At 40.5% G+C, this 15,631-nt stretch overlaps 1 protein-coding gene across 2 annotated transcripts in view; it reads right to left on the bottom strand.

The window, feature by feature from the left end:
• Positions 1–986: 986 nt before the first annotated feature.
• The window catches only part of LRRK2 (leucine rich repeat kinase 2), a 105,947-nt gene continuing 91,302 nt past the window's right edge, over positions 987–15,631 (bottom strand). For both annotated transcript variants that reach the window (XM_039516218.1, XM_039516211.1), the window contains 9 exons: positions 14,586–14,686; positions 13,445–13,639; positions 11,460–11,653; positions 11,102–11,174; positions 10,645–10,829; positions 8,491–8,643; positions 6,105–6,313; positions 3,389–3,460; positions 987–2,672 (listed from right to left, as the gene is read on the bottom strand). In XM_039516218.1, coding sequence (XP_039372152.1) covers positions 2,551–2,672; positions 3,389–3,460; positions 6,105–6,313; positions 8,491–8,643; positions 10,645–10,829; positions 11,102–11,174; positions 11,460–11,653; positions 13,445–13,639; positions 14,586–14,686 — 1,304 coding nt within the window. In that variant the 3' untranslated portion in view covers positions 987–2,550. The remainder of the gene's footprint in view (positions 2,673–3,388; positions 3,461–6,104; positions 6,314–8,490; positions 8,644–10,644; positions 10,830–11,101; positions 11,175–11,459; positions 11,654–13,444; positions 13,640–14,585; positions 14,687–15,631) is intronic.

Genomic DNA, 15,631 nt, shown 5'->3' with positions numbered 1-15,631 from the left:
TCTATATAGAGTGTATCATGAGATTAAATTAAAACGCAAAAACACTTTTTTTTTTGAGAGAGAGAGAGATTAGGGCAGGCGTGGGCAAACTTTTTGGCCCAAGGGCCACATCAAGGTTCCAAAATTGTATGAAGGGCCAGGTAGGGAAGACTGTGCCTCCCCAAACAGCCTGGCCCTGCCCCCACCCACTTCCTGCCCCGACTGTCCCCCTCAGAATCCCCGACCCATCCTGCTCCTTGTCCCCTGACCGCCTCCCTGAGGCCCGCTCCAACCACTACCCTGGGACGAGCTGCGGGGGCAAACCCAGCACACCCTGTACACATGCCTATGAGAGGGCTACTTAAATTGCAGCAAAATCAACCTGCAAAAAATGTACGGTCACAGCAAAAATAGCAAATTTTATGGATGTGTAATTTATGCCATGACCAACCTGCGAAAAATGTGATTTCTCTGTAACATTTCTCAAACTGGGGTCCTGACCAAAAGGGAGTTGGAAAGCCTATTGTAGACGGGTCACAGTATTGCCACCCTTATTTCTGTGCCGCCTTCAGAACTAGGTGGCCAGAAAGCAGCAGCCTCTGGCCAGGCACCCAGCTCTGAAGGCAGAGTAGCTGCCCTCAACAGTGGAGAAGTAATGATGGCAATACTGTGAACACCCCTCCCCACAATAGGCTTGTGACCCCTTTTGGGTCAGGACCACCAGTCTGAGAAACACTGTGTACTTTTGTATACTTTTTACCCTATACTATAGGGTAAAAGTTACACAAAAAGACCAGATTTCACGGTCCATGACACAATTTTCATGGCTGTGAATTTGATAGACTCCTGCACATAAGCAGTCAGGCCCCAGCTATATAGAAATTCTGTGAGAAATAAAGCATACTATTGGAAAATTGTCCATGAAAATGTATATCCAGAAAATAGTGTTCCAATAAATAGATACAAGGCTTACACTTCAACATGATCTATAAACTGACTTCAGCACGTGAAATATCAGATATTTAAGTTTATTTCTTTATGATAAAAATAATGTATTTTTGAGTTATAAAATCCCATATAAATAGCATTATTCATAGCACATTATACAACACAAACACATTATAAACAGTGCAGATATGAAAAGACTCTAAATAGCCAAATACGGATTCATTTTGAGAAGGCTCAATGCTCTCTGTTATCCTAGTTTAGGAATTATTTATAACTCTAAAAGATTGGAGGGAGGGGGACTTGTTTGGTGGGAACACCTTGCTCTGCTCAGCAGGAGACAAAATTTCAGAATGACTTTGGGTTTTTTGCTCCCTGGCATTGCAGGCTTGTTATGGTGAAGATGCTCTTGGTCTTAGGGCTCGAGAAAGATGTCTGTCTGTGGTATGAAGGACAAAGTAAGGCACTGAGTCATGCTGTCAGACAATTGGGTTAATGGATATAGAGCAATGAAATGATATCTCCAGAATAAAGATAGGTGTGTGTTTGAGCAGCTTCACCATGGGGTTACACAAGGCAAGAATTAGCCCATCTTAGATGCCTGCAGGCTCCACTACATACTACAAAAATATCAATATAAGGTGCTCCTAGCAAGGCTGGATGGTAAACTCATATTTGCACACATGGTAAATATGAATACTATAGTTTTCATTCTTTTTCAGACTGAGATCAGCAAACTGGACAATTCTATTGCATGAATACTCCATAGGCACTTTATAGCACATTGGATGGCTACCTGGGAAGCACCATGTCATACCACATTCTGTGCACAGCAACATTCATAACAAGAATTTTACCCTGCATTCTCCCAACCATGCAAAGGGAGTTTGTAGAATTACATGTGTGAATGTGTTATGAAACAATAGTGTTTCTATGAATGAGATTGCATTGCCCAGTGCCAGGCATACACTCAGTCAAAAAAAAAAAAAAAGGCACTATCTTCAAAGACACTTTCATTCTGAATTTTGTCTTTGCTGTTGCAGTGCACAGCCTTTTATGAACAGACTGAAAACTGTCAAACTCTAATGTACATAGGAAAGAAAAAAGCCTGACCCATTCAGCCTGTGCTTTGTAAACTAGGCAGTATACATTCAATCAAAACTATTAAATACGAGTTTAATAACATTAACCATCAGTAAACTTCACGTATGCAGGTAGCAGAATATATCGTGACGCCTAAACTTTGCTCTCATTTACAGTGTCAACTTAATGAAGTTACTCTGTATATAGATGGTTGTAACTAGGAGAAGAATCTAATCCTCTGGAGTCACTCTGGATTTATGCTGGTGTAACCAAAATCAGAAACATACCAATGAAGATACTTTGGATTTATATCAATGTTGCTGAAAGCAGATTGAATGAATAGTTTTGACTCCTTCAAAATATTATAAAAATCCAAATATTATAAAGAAAAGTATTCCTTATTTCTTCTGATATTTCATGATTTTGAGGGATGACAGTCACTTCCCTTTGTTTCTTAAACAAAAAAGTAATGTAATATATAGTAAAAGTTTAAACCAATGGAAAACTGGGAAACAAGGTGACTCTCCATTTGTCTAGGGTTCCTTAATCCAAAGAAAAATTTCTCATTTTTTCTGCTAATTCCTGTCTCACTTCAATGTGCTTTTTCAGGTTTTGTACTTCATGGGGCAGCTTAATGTCCCACACAGACATACACGACTGCAGCTCTGTAAAAATAATTAAAAAAAAAAAAATTTAAAAGTACTACACAGATACAATTATCGCATTACAAATGTGATTCTGCTGCTTTGTTTTTAATTACAGTCAGAAATAACAGATCTGGAAATGTAAATGAGCTTTAGTGTGAATGAGATTCAGGCCCAAATCATTAAAATAGAATTAAAACAGATTTGAACCCTAAATTTACTATGGCTCAGACTATATTTGGTGGGAGCCCAGTCCCACAACCCTTATGCAGGGAGTAAGTCCTTTCTTCTTGAAGCAGTCTCACTGGTTTCAGTGGAGTAAGGGGATGAAAGGACTGCTTGCGTGAAAAGGGCTTGCCGGATAAGGCTTCCTAGTCTCTATTCTGATTACTGTAGGTATAATTTTGGATATTGTTACAGTTATAATCAGGGACCCTTAAAAGAGGTTCTGGTTCAGTTAGAATTTTGAGCAAAGGTTTGTCTGGTTCTTCTTTTATCAAAATCAACCCATCCCTAATATCACATTTAATTTTATATTAATATGCCATTGCTATATTTTACAGGCTCAGTTCGGCAGGAGTCTAGAAACACACAGACAACAATAAATCACCACAAAGCTGCAATGAAAATATATCTAATGATATAATCAAATTCCTAACAGACATCTTTAAAAAAAAAAAGTACAGTATTTTTTACAACCTAAGTAAGATGGATTAGTAAAATAAATTACCAGATACCTTTCTGACGTTTGTTGTCGTCATTACATTTATAGCAGTACCCCAAAACCAGCATGACATTCTTGAGGCTCCCTTTTCAAAAATAAAATGTTAGATTTTAATTTTAACTAGCACTTGGATTTCTCTTCATTTAAGAGCAGAAAAAGCAGATTACATGCACCACTGAAAGAACAGAAAGCAGATTTCAGTGAACTAGTGCAATTATATATTTTACTGTTAGAAAAAATCAAAATTCAACATTATCAAAGTGACATGAAAAAATGCTGTGTGTGTGTGTGCGCACGCGCGCCCCCATTTAATATGAGGGATTTATCAAAGATCAAGGACAAATTACATAAATATTGTAAATCATTTACACCCATTCAGTCTCACGGGGTAGAGTAAAGAAAAAAATTGCAGTGAAAATATGTTAAAGTTTTATGAATGTGGCTGAGAGGACAGGCTTTGTCCCTGTGTTTTATGGAGCATATATAAGGCTTGATTTTGGTTTACTACCAAAACTGGGTTTGTGGAAGGTTTAAGGGGCCATGCTGGGAGTCCCAGGAGGTATTCTGCCTGAATCAGCCAAAATTCCTCTTGGGTCTCACAGGGAGTGCTTGCTAGAGCAGCGTTATCCCACTATGAAAATAACATGCTGGGCTAGCTCTGCTCGTTATGGGTGACTGATGTCTGGAACAGTGTGCCTGTCCCTTTCTGGATTGTATAGATTGTATAGATTTCCCAGTTCAGGATTCTAGGTAGGTATAGTATGCATTTTTGTTACAGAAAACCACTAGAGGAAAACCACTAGAGGAAAATCAGTGTATACAGTTAATGTAAACAGATTGTAGTGTACTCACAAACAGCATCTTCTTTACAGATTGCCAAAAGTTTAAAAATAAAATAAAATCAAAATTGCAGTCAAGTGAGAATTTTTGGTGACAGATGTCATACTTACTTAGTTTTTAGTGTTGAAGCATGGAACGATATGAACTTTTATTCAACTCACAGTACAAACAGAGCAGACTAAGTATGTCTACACAGCTGCTGGCAGGTGTGATTCCCAGTGTGGGCAGACATACACATGTGCTAAAAATAGCTGTGTGGCCACGGTACCATGGGCAGAGACTTGGGCTAGCCACCCAAGTACAATCCTGCCCACCTGCCCTAGGCATGTACGCAGGTGGCTAGCCTGTGCCGCTACCTCCACGCTGCTATTTTTAGGCACTAGCTCAAGCAGAATTGGCAGATGTATGTCTACCGGCCCTGGGAGTTACATGTTCCAACTGCTATGTAGACATACCCTAAATGTTCTACCAAGTGACATGCTGTTAATCTTATTACATACATGGAAAATGCAGAAAACTAGTTAATTGTGATACAGAAGGCTCAGACTCAAACTTTAAGGCCAGAAGGGACCATTGTGATCATTTAGTCTGACCGGAGCATATTAGGGTCACTTAGGTGTCGAATTCTACAGTGATAGGATCCTAACAAGTACATTTTACAATAATACTAGTTTGTTGATGGGTTAGTCAGAGTGAATTGAAATTTATTTTTCCCTATGAATCATCATCATCACCAACTATGTCTGACTGTAGAATATATTTAATAAAGTCAGTGCTGCAGACAGAAAATAAATTGGGTTTTCAGATCCCAGGTTAAGTTTACAGCAATGCCAATGAGAAGATATCAGAGCTTTAAAGTATGGAATTAACTAACAGGAATATAGTAAGTGTGGGAACTCCACAATGTTAGCTTTAGAGTCACTTTTCCTACTAAGGGCATGCTTTATTCCATGCTGACACTGGAGATGCAGCTCAGGGGTGTTTCATAGAAGGTGAATGTAGACCATGTGCAGTATCCCAGAGTATTTTATTATAATACACATACTTAAGTTTTCCATCCCTGCACTATAATGTATTGTAACCTGGGGATGTCTAGATTAGTCTGGGGGACACAGAAGAACAGTGGGGATGGAGAAAATTACTATACCCCAAATCTGACCCCTCTGCACCTGTGCTGCTGTGGCTATGTATAAAGCAGAAGTAACTCCTTGAAAACTACCCACTTTCAGTTCCTGCTTCCACAGTGGCTTATAATAGAGGTGGCCATGGTGACAGGAGCAGCTCATACATGCAAAGCTGTAGGCTCTGACAGAAGCCCCCTAACCCAAGTTTCTATCCCCTGCTCCTACTTCATACAGCTGAATTGCAAGCTGCACATGTAACTCTGCCCTATTGAGGCACCAATTAGAGTTTTGCTGAGTGGGAACTGAGAGTGGGCACCACAGATCAAATAAGCAAAAAAGAATGATTATTAAGCAACAAGATTATACATACAAACATACTTAGAGAGAGAGAGAGAGAGAGAGAAAAGGAAAAAGGGAGAGAATGAAGGAAGAGAAAACAGGCAGACAGAACAGGAGAAATAAAATGGACAGAAGGATGGTGGCAAGCGTGTGGGGGCATGGCACAAAAGGGGCGTGAGCGAAATGCTACTGGTCACAAGTGGGGCTTTCCTAGAAAAAGTGCGTGAGCCACTGCTGTCACATCTAGCACCAGTAGCACAGTCTTTGGTATTTACTGACATAAGGATTTCGATTGGTTAGCTTAAACATGCAAATAGAATAGAGTGAATGAAAAAAATGAATATTCTAATTAGTTCATGGAATGGCATGTCAAACAGGAATTGTCAATAATTCTATAATGAAAGATTGTTTCTTTTGAATATTTACCTAGCTGGGCTGGCAGCATGACTCGAACAGAGTCACAAAAATCGTGTATTATTCGTATAGGACGACGTGTTGTTAAATCAAGCAGCAGGATATGTCCTCCCCCTGTTCCTATCCAGAGAGCAGTATTTTTTTGTAGACAGATGGTCTTCACTCTTCCAGAATAAGCCACTGTATGTTCTGATTCTTTATTTAGTTTCACCACTTCCTCCCTAAAAATATGAAGAGATTTTGTATTAAAAATTGCTTGCATGCATGGATATTTCATTGGATAACTGCTAATTTCACACCCTTGCACAGGACAAAACATTTTAAATCTGGTGTCAATGCAGACTGCATGAATCCCAACCTAAGAAACTTCCTTAAATTAAACAAGTTGGGAAGAAAACTACTGAAGTTTTAAGAACCATCAGTCTTAACTTGGGCAACCTGAAAAGGGCTTTAAATTGGACACGGGTAGCTTTCCTTTCTCCTTGAGTCTCAAAGCTGTATTTGAATAATACCCTGTTCTAGTCTTTAAAAAAAGGAGAGGATGACATTGATGCTACTGCTAACAGCAGTATGAGAATGAACAGACTTGACATACAACACTCCTTTTCACCAGCTTTGTTAGGTAAGAAGATAAGTGTGTACAAAGAGTTAAATTAACTAGGCTTGTGTAGCCTACCAGGAGGTAATTTGAGGATGAGGACTCTATTTTAAGGTATTTTGGTTACCAGTCTAATTAGTACTGTTTATAGATTGGGGACAAAAGAAACTCAGAAATGAAACCTTCCCTTCCATATTCTAAATTCTCTCCTATATGAAAAAGAAAGACTGGCAAGGCAGTGGGTAGGGGAAGATAAATCCCTGTACAGACCAAAAGAAATTAAAACACCCTCCCCCACCAAAAAATGCAATCCCTTCAGAAGCCAGGATTTCCTCTTGCAGTGTGCTAATATGAGTAATTTTATGAGCATGAGTAGATTTATTTTCAATTAATGTACATACATATAGTTGTGTGTACCATGTGTGTGTAGTTGTACATATTTACATATAGTATATGTGTTATAGTTATGGTCTCCAGAGGATCCAGTATGTGCATTTTATACATTGGAGGAAAAGCTACTACATCATGGATTAATACTAATGGTGATCACTTCTGGCATCTTAGAACCTCTTTTCTTGAAGGCAGAAGCCGTGACCTGTTGAGTATCTCCTGGGTAACTCCTGATATGCCCTCATCTCAGCATCACACTCTCACAGTTTCTTGAGTTCAATGGGATTTGAGGGCACTCAAAAGGCCCAGGAGGAATTTAATACCTTGCAGGGTTAGGCTCTGAAGGACAGGAGCAATAGATAGCAAAATTAAACCACCCTATCTGAAATTCTGAGATATGTTGCCTGTGTTCTCAATCTGGGCATGGAGCAAAGGGTGGGAGATAATAATGTTACCTAACTATCCTATGTCAGTCCATAGCTGTGGTGGCATGGACAGGAGTCCCACAGAGTTAAAGCATTAATCTGGGGTCACATGTAGTCAGTGAAATAAACATTTGGTGTAAAATTAATAGAAGCTGAAGAATGAAGGCCATGGAAAAAGCCTGAGAGCCTGCCTGGACCAGTCCAAAACTTAAGACTAGAAGAAGGGGGAGAAAGATAGTTCAGTGGTTTGAGCATTGGCCTGCTAAACCCAGGGTTGTGAGTTTAATCCTAGAGGAGGCCACCCAGGGATCTGGGGCAAAATCAGTACTTGGTCCTGCTAGTGAAGGCAGGGGGCTGGACTCAATTACCTTTTTTTTTTTTGGTGAGCCTGGCTAGCTCAGTTGGAAGAGTATCAGAGTTTTAATCTGAGGGTCCAGTGTTCAAGTCCCTGGTCAGGCAGAAGAGAGAGTTCCCCCTGTGATATCCCCCCACGATCTTCAGAAGGCATCTTTTGAGGACTCTCCTTGAATTCTGTTCTTCCTTTTGGGGTGGGGAGGGATAGCTCAGTAGTTTGAGTGGTCCTGAGAGCCTGCCTGGACCAGTCCAAAACTTAGGACCAGAAGACAGGGGGAGGGATGCTCAGTGGTTTGAGCATTGGCCTGCCAAACCCAGGGTTGTGAGTTCCATCCTTTAGGAGGCCATTTAGGGATCTGGGGCTAAATAAATAAAATAAAAAAATGGGGATTGGTCCTGCCCTGAGCAGGGGGTTGGACTAGATGACCTCCTGAGGTCCCTTCCAACCCTGATATTCTATGATTCTATAAGAGGAGAAGGAAAAGCCATGCCTGACAACAGAATTGGTCTCCCCAGTGATTCCCTTCCCCACCACCCCCAAAATGTGAAGTACTTCACTAGACAATCTCTCAGAAGAATCCACTATTCATCTATTACACACAATACCAACAGTATAAAATAAGACACTTACTTTAGAAAATGTGCACAGTCAATTAGTTCACAAAGTTTCTCTGTTTTCTTATCCCAAACTTCCACAAAATGGCTGTTTTTCTTAGCCAAGTAGATGCATTTGTCCACTGCTATTGAAATAATGTTTGCATCACTGTAAGCCTTGTGACAGAATCTAAGAAAGAGAAAAAAATATTAAACATATACTATATTCCTAATAGGTAAGCTCTGCCTACAATTACAGACACGCGAAGCCTAAAAACGAAGTGGGCGTGGATCAATTTAAAAATAAACAATCTGATATGAATGTTTACAATCTGTGGAGTTACACCAGTATAAAACCATTTTAAGTGAGATCAGATTCAGGCCTATAATGTAACTATTGGTCCAAGATATGGGAAATCTTAATGTGCTTGCTCCTGCTCCCAACAAAGTCAATGGATGTTTTACCACTGAATTCTGTGGAAGAACCACCAAGTTCAGTATCTATTAACAAATTTTCCCTAAACATATTTGTCAGGTGACAACAGAGCAAACACTGCTTCTTCCTATTCTAACAAAGAGCCAGATCCTGCAAGCTGCTAAGGACTTTTGACTTCTTTTGGAGAGCTGCTCAGCACAACACAGGACCAGACCCAAAATGGGTGCAGCCTGATTCTGCCCAGTTTGCTTTTCCTCTGTTTTTTAATCTAGTAGCAACCTTTTTGAGTAATTAGTAATTTGAATCTCTTACAAATCCCATGATTGTGCACACTTTTATCATCATATCTCTGCAATTTGAAAAGAGCATCCTTCTGCCTCACTGATTTGGGGTGAGGACTGTACGCTCAACAACTTCAGCCTCACAGTCTGATATAACAACAACACCTTTGCTATCTTCATCACAATAAAATTGTAGCCTCTTAATAATTAGAGGTAAGGAATCATATGCAATGTATGTATATTGGGCAAAGATGTATACACATACCTTATAACCAGTGGTGAGCTGGAGCTGGTTCGCAAGAACCGGTTGCTAAATTTAGAAGCCGGTGTAGAACCGGTTCCTAAAGGGGTGGGCAGGTGGGCAAACTCTGGCCTGTGGGCCACATCCAGCCCCCGGGACTGTCCTGTCTGGCCTGCCTGAGCTCCCAGTTGGGGAGGCCAAGGCTCCCCTGGCCCCTCCCCTGCCCCCCCCCCCGAGCTGCCGGAGCCCTGGGGGAAGCGGCGGGGCTCCGGTGGCTATTTAAAGGAGCGTGGAGGCAGAGGCAGCTGGAGCCCCATCCCTTTAAATAGCCCCCAGAACCCCCCACTACCCTAGGGCTCCGGGGGCTATTTAAAGGGCACGGGGCTGTGCTGCTTCTACCGCCCCGGTCTTTTAAATAGCCACTGGAACCCTGGGGAAGTGGCGGGCCTCCAGTGGCTATTTAAAGAACCGGGGCAGCAGAGGCAGTTGGAGCCCCCTGCTATCCCAGGGCTCTGGGGGCAATTTAAAGGGTCCGGGGCTCCCCTGCTTCTACTGCCCTGGCCCTTTAAATAGCCGCCAGAGCCCTAGAGTAGTGGCGGCGGGGCTCCGGCAGCTATTTAAAGGGCCAGGGCGGTAAAAGCAGTGGGAACCCTGGACTTTTTAAAATAGCCCCCAGAGTCCCCCTGCCGCTACCCCAGGGCTCCAGCAGTGGGGCTCTGGTGACAATTTAAAGGGTCTGGGGCTCCAGACTCGCTCCGTGTGAAGGACCTGCCGCGGAAAACCTGGAGCGAGTGAAGACGCCCCTGCCGCCAATGACCCGGTAGGGAACCAGTTCTTAGGATTTTGGGAGCTCATCACTGCTTATAACTATAAATATATAGGGTAAATCCTATGCTCAATGCATGTACATGGCTCCCAATGAAATAAATGGGAGTTGAGCAAATTCTTCTCATGTGTGCATTTGCCCAATAGCATTATGTATGTCATAAAACATACATCTACTTCCTGCCACATTTGTAAAATAAAAATGCATACTACTTAATGTTTGCTTTAAAACTAGAACAAATACCTTAAGTATCAGTTGATCTTATTTTTTTTTATTATTAAAGGAAAAAAATGGAAATAAGGTATTTACAAAGAACAAGCAATAGGACAGGATTCTCAGACAAAACACTGACAGAAAATGTTAATGAAAACAAGAAGAACCAAATTACATTACTATAAAAAACTCACAGCTGACTTGTCTTTGTCTCAATCAGTTTTTGAATAGATATATCACCAGATAATGATATGATCTTTGTTCCACAGCTTCCCCAGACTATATTTTTTTCAGATGCATATGTGGATTCACTTAAGCACATAAGCGGTGTGCTGACATTCCCTATAGTTAATATCTTCAAAGGTGCTGCACCCTTGCACTGTAAAAAGAAATATACACTCCATTAGAAACATACAGTATATACTTATACAAGGCAACTTAGAAGTTGACAAACCAAACAAATACATACAGGGCCAGATTTTCTATACCTTTATAACACCTTTGTGCCACTGGGTTTTGGTTTCAGCAACCCCCTCCCCCATTACCTCCCCATTTTTTTGGTAAACTGCATGAAAGAAAGCTATTAGAAATAGTTACTTTACATATTACTGATTATGTTTTTTAAAAGAGTACTATATATGTTAAATTTACCTTTACTGCTTGGTCTTCAAAAACTGCTACTTTGCCATCAGCTGTTCCCACCAGAAAAAAATTCTTCTGTTTGCTGAAATGAAATTATAAATTCCAGAATTGCCTCATGAAAGGACGTTCATTGAAGAAGATTTAAAAACAGAAGTGTCTGGCAGATTAGGGGTTTTGCTGGTCACTAAAAGTGAACAGAGGGCCACATCTCCAAAAATAAGCATTTAAGCTCTGCCTGTGAGCAAGTAACACATGGGCAAAGTATGTATTGTGCCTGAAGCTACATGTACAACCACCCGCTTTGTGAATACTGCTGTGAAGTCAGATTTCAAAATGAAGCCCATAATATTTAAACTCTAAATGATACCTTTGCTTTGAAAAAAAGTTGCAGTATAAACAGGTAACAGAATCTGACATTTTTTGAAGATGGTGTTTGTTTTTTCCATCTTCTGTATTAAATGACCACAGGGAACCAGACTGTGTTCCTGCCACAACCCAGTTTTCTCTCTCTGTAGGAAGAGTCACTAAAGCCAAACACAAGATTCTTCCATCTGCAATGTCCTGTGTCAAGAAAAAATAATTAAAAGCAGCCTGGTTATTTTTCAGCAAGGATTACACTACTGAATTGCATAAAGTAAAAACACTAGGCCCTTCTGGGAAGATGGCCTTTCTTCCCCATGAAAAGAAATCCCCAATTAGCAGAAGATACTTTCAACTTTTCCTCTGGCAACCCCTGGCATTCAAAATCCTGAAAACAAATGATTAATAAATAGCTATGATCCATGGCAAGCTGATGCCATGCCTGTCCTTTTAAAATAAAAATAAATAATTGGAGATATACCTATCTCCTAGAACTGGAAGGGACCTTGAAAGGTCATTGAGTCCAGCCCCCTGCCTTCACTAGCAGGACCAAGTACTGATTTTTGCCCCCAAATCCCTAAGTGGCCCCCTCAAGGATTGAACTCACAACCCTGGGTTTAGTAGGCCAATGCTCAAACCACTGAGCTATCCCTCCTCCCCAAAGAATGCACCATCTGTCTGCCCAGTGCTGTGAGAAGGCTAGCAGGGTGATCTAACACATTAATTAACTAACTACCAGGAACACATACATTCTCAGCATGTAGCAGCTAATGAACATCTGAAAGCTGTTGTTAGAGGAGCAAAGACATGGAACTGCACTTATGATACTTTCTGTGGCACAGTTTAATTGATGGAAATAAAGCACAGATCCAAATATTTCATTTTAAAAAATCCCGCCCTCCCCGCCCCCGAAAGCAGCAATTTCAAATGTAACACAGTATCTGCTATCTCATGTCTGTGTCTCACTACTCATCACAGAAATCCTTCTTTTAATATGCTCTGTGATGAGTCATATCCAGTGCTGGTAGTGAAACACATGTGCAACTTTGCATACCTAGCCTGGGTAATCCATTTTACAGTTTGCAAATCTGCTTCTTGTAACAATATCGGATATGGGAACTCCAGAACTAAATGGAGACATTTGATGGGTGCATCCCATGGCAGTGAGAGTCTCCTGAGAGGAGTGGGAATTACAGGAAATTGTATTGGCATGGAGGGTTATCAGGATTATTGGTCTGTGTTCTGGCCTCAGTGCAAAAAGGCTGAGGGTTGGTGTACAGCCAGCCCACTGGAAGAAAGAAATGCACTGGTGGTAGGACAATCTTGTGAGGGTTATTGGATGGACAGGAGGGAGGGGGAGATGATCACAGAATGATAGAAATGTAGAGCTGGAAGGAACCTTGAAAGATCATCAAGTCCAGATCCTAGGGGCTTTTCCCCTGCTCTATATTCCATAAACTAACCAGCTTCACTTGTCAGGAAGTCTCATGATAATCAGCTTAAATTTCACTTTGCTCAGTTCCATCCCATGACTTCTAACTATGCCCCTTCCTGAGACACCCTCAGTAATTGCTCTTAAAAAAGAAGCATTTCTGTGGCCCTTTTGATCTGAGGATCTCAAAGCACTTTTCAGACATCGGAAATTAAGCCTCAAAGTCCCCACTTCCCTGTCGGTACAGTAACTATCAATTCTAATGTTTTATAGTTTCATAAGGTAAGTCTATGTAGGGGGGGAAAAAACCCCAAAAAACAGTGGCAGCTGTTCTGCTTCATCTCATGGTATCAGTGCTGATTCTTATATCAAATGCCTTTGGAATTCTTGACCATGAGACGTAGCTGATATGGTTGTACAGCATGAAAGCAGTCAAAGCTGGGAGCTAGGCTTTCCAGATGCTATACCCTATTGTTAAAATGCATTTAATATGTAAATATAGAAACATCAGACCTATCAATGCCAAGGAGTTAGTAATAAATGACAACTTTCACACCTACCTCACAAGTATGGTCATCTGTATTTAAGTCAATAAACGAAACCTGGCCTTTTTCTGTATTTCCATTACCTATCCAGACCCCTGCCTTCTTGCAGCTTTGATTAGAAGCAACCATGCACTCTGCTGTAAAGGCACTGAATATTGAAATATGCCTCATCAAACAGATAAGCTTTGCTGAGTTCAAAATATCATAAACCTGTAAAGGACACCACAAGATAACCAAGATAACAACAGTCTGTAAATAAAGAGATAGCACTTTTCATTCGGAAGGGTAACAAAGTACTATCTATGTACACGGTATCACAGCATGTAATGGTTACTCATGTACTGCAGGTACACAGGCACTATGCACTACATTACTGTTTTTCAGGTGGAAGTGAAGAATACATTTTCCCAATTGAAACTACAGGACAATGTCAATGGGACTTGGTCTCCTAAGTTGCTTAAGGCACATTTGAAAATCTTACCCAGTATCACAGAGTAAGGTAGCATAATTACTGAAGACACACTATGGTAGCTTTTAGATCTATACCATTTTAGAAGATCTACGGAGTAGTGTAGATGAACTGCATCCATAATTTTATAACAAGTTCTTGTTGTGTAATGTTAATTGAAAACGTCTATCTGACACAAATCCTATGTGGCTAGCATATATGAGGATTAATAACCAAGTAATGAAGTGGCAGAAACATGATTGGATGATTCATGGCAAAATATAAAAGAAAATGGCCAATTTGTATGTTGCACAAACATTTCTGTTCAAAAATAGGGAGGAGAAAATATTGTACTTCTTACAAAGGGCTTGTCCACATGGTGCACCACTGGGGTGTAGCACACTAACTGGCCTATATGGACCCTACTGTTGCACCCCAGCAGTTCCGTAGTGCATGTAAAATGTAGTCCCGTTTCAAACAGGACTTCACTAACACCCACTACAGAACTCTTAGTGCACACCAGCAGGATCCACATGGGCCAGTTTGTATGCAACTTGCTAGCATGGAGTAGAATGCAGACTATGCCAGAGGTGTGTACACTATAGAAAAGTCCTAACTTAAATTCACCATTTCCTCTTGAACTGGTAGAGCATAATAAGTCAACAGCAGAAGCTAACACAGAAATTGTATAATACAATCACAAACTACCTGGGCAGATGTAGGTCTTTCCTGCGGGTTTTCTTTCAAACACTTGCTGATTAAACTTTCAACTTCAGGCCAGGGAGCACACCCGTATTCTTTGACAGGATCTAAAATATAAATTTTGTACTGCTAATTAGATAATTGCCTAATTATTGCAATTTATCACAACTAAGGACTGAGAGTTATGAATACCATTCTTCTTACCAGAATTTCTCACAACTTCTTACAAAGCTGCCCAGAGATACATCCCACACTAGGGTAAAATTTCAAACTGCATAGAGATTAAGTGCTCAAGTTCTATTAACAGCAAATTGGCATTACACAGCTAGAGTGGTTGTCATTACCAACAATCACAGCAAGATGCCCGAGGCATCACTATTTCCCTAATTTTAGAATGGGATCTAAGCTGTAACTACTGGTGAATGCTGACTTTTTAATGGGGACTTCAGCAATGCCCATGCACTCTCTTTTGAAAATTTACTAGTCTGTGTTTGGCAGAGAGAATGGTATTAAATAGAATTAGAGGAAGTCTTTCATCATACGGGTGAATTTTCAGCACACTGCACAGGAACTCCCAACAACATTTATGGGATTCATGAGGTTAAATTCTCAGATAGAGGTTTACCTCATCATCTTAGGCACTGAGAGTTCTAAACCCCAAATTTAAATATTAATTAGGGTGATTTTTTTCCCCCTGTCCATCAAAATGCATAGTGATATCCCCAATATAACCTTATATGGACATGACATTAAACAAGGTTAAAGAAAAAAATGCAGCCCACAAAATGAACATATTCTCTCTTAGACCAGGTCTGAATTTAGTTCTAAGCATACAAAAGTCCTGTTTCTTTATGGAGTGCACCAATTTGATCCCTGATGTATCTCTAATAACGTTACACCAGGGATGATGTTGGCCCAATATCTCCAAATCTGAGTTTCTCACTGTTTGAAAACGGAATGTAATTTTAGACAAATTCAAGAACTGTTCATTCTTTTGCATTATCCTCCAAGTAGTGGCCACAGTCAGACATAGGATACAACACAAGTGGCAA

This window comes from Mauremys reevesii, linkage group 1, assembly GCF_016161935.1.
Source record: "Mauremys reevesii isolate NIE-2019 linkage group 1, ASM1616193v1, whole genome shotgun sequence".
In the NCBI taxonomy this organism is placed as follows: domain Eukaryota; kingdom Metazoa; phylum Chordata; order Testudines; family Geoemydidae; genus Mauremys; species Mauremys reevesii.
This window is presented reverse-complemented; position numbering and strand designations above follow the sequence as displayed.